Below are 4,987 nucleotides of genomic sequence, written 5' to 3'. Positions count from 1 at the left end.
CAATATAATAACTATCAGTTAAAATAATAATAATGCATTAATAACATACATTTAAATAATCATATCCAATATTATTTAACAAGGAGTGTTTGCTATCATGGTGTTTTTCCAGTATTTAGAAATCCATAGTCGACAACCATGCTCAGTAAACAGAGTCGTCACTCCTTTCCCATGAACATAGTGCTAAATCTTTATAACTCCTTATCATTGTATTGTTGTATTACATGAATCATTAGATGGTAATATCAAACCATCATATTTAAAGAAAAGACTGTCGACCCACAATTCGATACAAGTCTATCATTTTTCAACCAACGAGTCAAAGAATCTTTACTTTTTTTATATACACAAATTATTATTTTCATAATATTATAACAATAATAATGACAAGTTATTACTCAATTATATATCAATATTCATTCCCAATGCATATTTTAACACCATTAGGAAAAATTGTATAAAATATCATATCTTTCATTCTACTTGGTGAAATTCAACAATATTATAATATATTTGGAATAATCAATATGATAATATATGAAAAGTTATGTGATGAATGTTCATTAAAATTGGGGAAAAATACAGTAAAATAAATTTAAAGGAGAATTTAGTAGAAAAAAATTAAATAATTGAAAATAGAGATATGATTAAAATTACATAGCTCGATTGGAATAATTTTCGTAAAAGCGATGAAGAAATTTGAACACCAAAAATCCTTCTTTTCTTTATCTCCTTCTTCCTTCTCCCTCTCTCCCAATTTCTTCTTTGACAAGCCGACGGTGGTGTGAGGGAGGGATGGGTTAGCGGAGAAAAAAAATATAAATGATTTTTAGTGGGCAGCATCGCAATACTACATGTCAAATTTAAAATTACAATAGAACAGAGACTTCCATGTCGTAACAACCATTATGAGCGTCACTACATTATGAGATCCTTGAGGCTCTCAAAGGCATAGCACTGCAATGATGAAATTCAAATAGAAATTCTAATTTTTTTTAACCATTTTTGTACTTTCGGGTTATTACATAAAAGCAAGAAGTGTAAACAACAAAGGTCAATAATAATAATAATAATAAACAACCAAGCTCTTTACAATAGTGGCGGTTACACAACTCTCCTTGGCCTATTGGTTGAGAGCTTTGGCTTCCAACTAAGAGGTTCAGGGTTCGAGTCTATGTGTATGCGTTGTGTGTGCGAGTTTGCCTTAAATGGCCTAAATGTCCCAAAAAAAACAATAGTGGCAATCTCGGTGGCGCGGTCCTTGTTGGCCCACAAGGCCACAATCATTTTTGTTTTGAAAGGTTTAGTGTTGATTTTGTTAAATCTACTGCTATAAAAAAGCAAACCCTAATACTTCACATCATTCAAGCTTACATACCTTTGACTTCGTCGACTATTCAAATTAGGAGGCTTTACTATGACTCAAGAATAAGCTTGAGCTCGAGGGTAGGTTTTTCGCAGCCTTTTTGGTACCAATTACTGCCTTAATTTTTTGAAACTGCCATTTTTTATAAAAGAAGAACGATAAGTTACTTGGTGTGTTTTATTAGTATTTTTATTAGGTTCCATTTTTCAGGATGATGCAATTGTTTTTGTATTTTATTATTTGTTTAATTTATCACACTGAAATTCTGTAAGGATAATGCGTCCATGTTCTTCTTAATTAAGCATGATCTGAACTATTAGAAATAAGTGTACCTAGCAAAAGCCTCAATTAAGGAACTAAGTTTTCAAGAATAGTGATTGGCTCCAGAAATCTCAAGAAAAGTGTTTATATTTTTGCTTAATTGGATGCATGCCTTGGTTAGTTACCCTGCTTGCAAATTGGCTTTATACTCATCCTAGATGAAAAAAGTTCAACGCTTTTTAAAATAATATATGTCTCATAATAGAAAAAACCCAATTCCCCCACCGCAAAACGTACTTGAATCTTGCTTGCTAATTATTACTCATCAACAATTTCAACTCAGTCTCTTGTCCTCCTTTCATCTAAATTCCTACAAACCAATGAGATTAGTAGAGGTCGTGACGCCTCCATCAACCACAAGATTATGCCCGCTCACATATTTGGACTCATCGCTTGCAAGATAAAGCACGGCTTCCGCTACATCCCAAGCCTTTAGCGTCGTACCTTTCAGATTCGCCAACCCATTAACAAAGTCTTCCATCTTCTTCACCTCCTCTTTCCCCGGCACTCCCTTCTCCTCCTCCCCTTCCTTCCTCCACGCCTTCACAAGCATTGGAGTCGCCACACCGAACGGCGACACGCAGTTCACCCGCACCCCGCTCGCCCCCAGCTCGCACGCCGCGTTTTTCGTGAGCCCCACCACCGCGTGCTTCGACGCAGTGTATGCGTGAGGCCCGAGCCCGCCAGTCACGCCTGCGACGCTCGCCATCGACACGATGCAGCCGGACCTGCGCGCCGCCATGACCCTCGCCGCGTGTTTCATTCCTAGCGCGGCGCCGCGCACGTTGACGCGCATGACGCGGTCAAATTCCTCCGCGTCGAGTTCGGCGATACTCTTTCTGGAGCCGGATTGCCTGCCGAGTACACCGGCGATGTTGCAGAGGATGTCGAGGCGGGCGTGGCGGGCAAGGGTGTAGTTGACGGCGGACTCGATGTCAGACTCGAGTGTGACGTCGCAGTGGATGAAGGCGGCGGAGGGGGAGATTGAGTCGGCAAGGGATTGTCCGGCGGAGTCGTTGATGTCGGCGATCACCACTTTGGCGCCGTGGCGGATGAAGAGGCGGACGGTGGCTTCGCCGATACCTCCCGCACCGCCGGTGATTAATGCGACCTTTCCTTCCAGCCTGTTTTGTGAAATTATTTGATTTGTGAGGTCCAGGGGGTGAAGGTGTGGTGAGAAAAAATGGAGAAGAAATAAATGTATAACCTTTTGTGGGAGCAAGTGGCGCCGTCGTTGCCAATGAGATGGAAGCCATTGTGGGTTCTATCGGGGATCTGCTCCACGAAACTCATGACAGAGACGGAAGGAGGAGATGAAGGGATCCGGAGGAAGTAGAAGCTTAGCTAGCTAGCTGTGTTTATCCAGAACTGTGTGTGATCAAGAAAAAGCGTGGAACTTATTATATAAGAAGGGCGGTACACAGCCGTGTGTAGCCTTTTCTGTTGAGCTGGGTCGGCATATTTAAATAATTAGTTATTTATTTTTATAATGGTGAGCGTAAAAACATTTGTATGGCTTGTATTCGCAGTGACAATATGGAGAAAACCAAATTCTTATCACCAGGCTATGATTTTCACTGTAAGGACAAATTTACAGCAGAAAAAAGGCTAATATGATTGAAGACATGATGGTGGAAAATAGAGATAGATAGTGTCACGCGTCTCCCTACATTGCTAGGGTTTTGCAATAGTGTTCTCCCTTGTCTATACTCATCAAATCAACGGGTTTGTCTCTATTTTTCTCCGACTCAGCCGAAGACGCCAACTTTCTTCATGGATTGCTTCGAGTTTCCTCCTCTCTCCTTCTCATGTCTTTTTATTTTGGGCCCACCACCCAAACTTTCCTGAACTACCCCTCTCTGACTTTAAATTTGAACTGGGACTCCTTACTGTAAATGTTCCTGGCTCATCTAACTTCTCCATAAACTATATTAAGTCCTTTACTGAAGGTAAGGTTTCTTTCTTACATGAAGAGGTGGACAAAAGCGCAAAGCCATGAATATTGGCTTTGGTAGGCTATGCGATTGGCAAAAGGTTGTTCTATGAAAACCTCCTCTCTGTGGTAAGCAAAATTTGGAAGCTCAAGGGTACCCTCAATGTTCTATCAATTGAAAACGAATTCTCTAATTTTAATTTTTTGGCTCTAAGGTCTTCAAAAAGGTCAAGTCTTATGGTTCATGTTTCATTAATAATTGAACATTTATGTTCAAATCTTGGATGCTGGATTTTTTTTTCTTAGTGAGGGTGATTTGAAGGAAGTCCCAATATGGACAAAGCTTTTAGATCTACCTTTATGATTCGGGTTTGAAAGCATTTTTAAAATTGTTAGTCAAATTAGTTTATTGCTGACTGTGGATTTTCTTATGGAAAAAAAAAATTTCTTTTGACCTTAGCGAGAGAAAGTGTTTAAATTTTTACAACTTCTCACTTTAGATTTATCATAATAAATGTAAAAGAAAAACGGTATACAGCAGCCTATTACATTTGAATGGAAACCAATCTCTTGTTCTTGTTCTGCATGTTATACCTTCCCCATGAATCTAAACATTGTTCTAAAGCCTCACACATACCTCCATCTACCTAATCATCCTTTAACTTAAGGCATGGTAGAAATTAAAGCTATAACAAGGGTGCTTATCAAAGGAGAAATCCTAATCCTTACCCTATAACTATTTCCTTTTATTTATTTTTCCTCTAAAACATATTCACCCCTAGAAGTGTAAATGAACCAAGCTGGCCCGAGCTCGGCTCATAACTGTCAACCAGAATGAATCAAGAAGCAACTCCAGCTCACGCCAGCTCAGACGGAACGAACTCCGCCGACATTACTGTTACGAAATCTGTAAAAGGGAAAAACTATAAATACCGGTGTAAGGAAGACAAAGAGCAATAATAAAATTTTCTCATTTTCCACTTCTTGTTTTTCTTCTCTAAGCTGAACGCTTAACCGCACTTCAGCTCTTTCATGGTATCAGAGCACGATCAACAGAAGACGAAGAATTTTTTTTTTCTTTCCTCTCGTCTCTCTTTCTTGCTGTGATCAACTCATCTGAAATCAATGGCGGCATCGTCCATTCAATCTCAAACGGCAGCCTCCAAATCTTCAATCGTCACCGTAACCATCCCGCCACAGCTGAAGTTCTTGATGAGCAACATCAAGAACCTGGTACCAAACCCGTTGACAGCAGACAATTATTCCATCTGGAAAAGTCAGATTGAAAAAGTTTTTACAGCAAATGGATTTCGCGGTTTTATTGATGGAACATGTACCTGTCCACCTCAGTCATCTTCCTCGGAAGC

At 39.6% G+C, this 4,987-nt stretch overlaps 1 protein-coding gene across 1 annotated transcript; it reads right to left on the bottom strand.

The window, feature by feature from the left end:
• Positions 1-1,846: 1,846 nt before the first annotated feature.
• LOC110112508 (sex determination protein tasselseed-2) lies at positions 1,847-3,222 on the bottom strand. Its single transcript, XM_020844761.2, has 2 exons — positions 2,895-3,222; positions 1,847-2,811 (listed from the first exon to the last, which is right to left on the bottom strand). Exons 1-2 carry the CDS (start codon positions 2,978-2,980, stop codon positions 1,998-2,000), a joined length of 900 nt encoding a protein of 299 aa, XP_020700420.1. The 5' UTR covers positions 2,981-3,222; the 3' UTR covers positions 1,847-1,997.
• Between the last annotated feature and the right edge of the window lie 1,765 nt (positions 3,223-4,987).

Source organism: Dendrobium catenatum, unplaced genomic scaffold (assembly GCF_001605985.2).
Source record: "Dendrobium catenatum unplaced genomic scaffold, ASM160598v2 fragScaff_scaffold_911, whole genome shotgun sequence".
Classification (NCBI taxonomy): Eukaryota; Viridiplantae; Streptophyta; class Magnoliopsida; order Asparagales; family Orchidaceae; genus Dendrobium; species Dendrobium catenatum.
The sequence above is the reverse complement of the archived record's forward strand: the minus strand, read 5'-3'. Positions and strand labels throughout refer to the sequence as shown.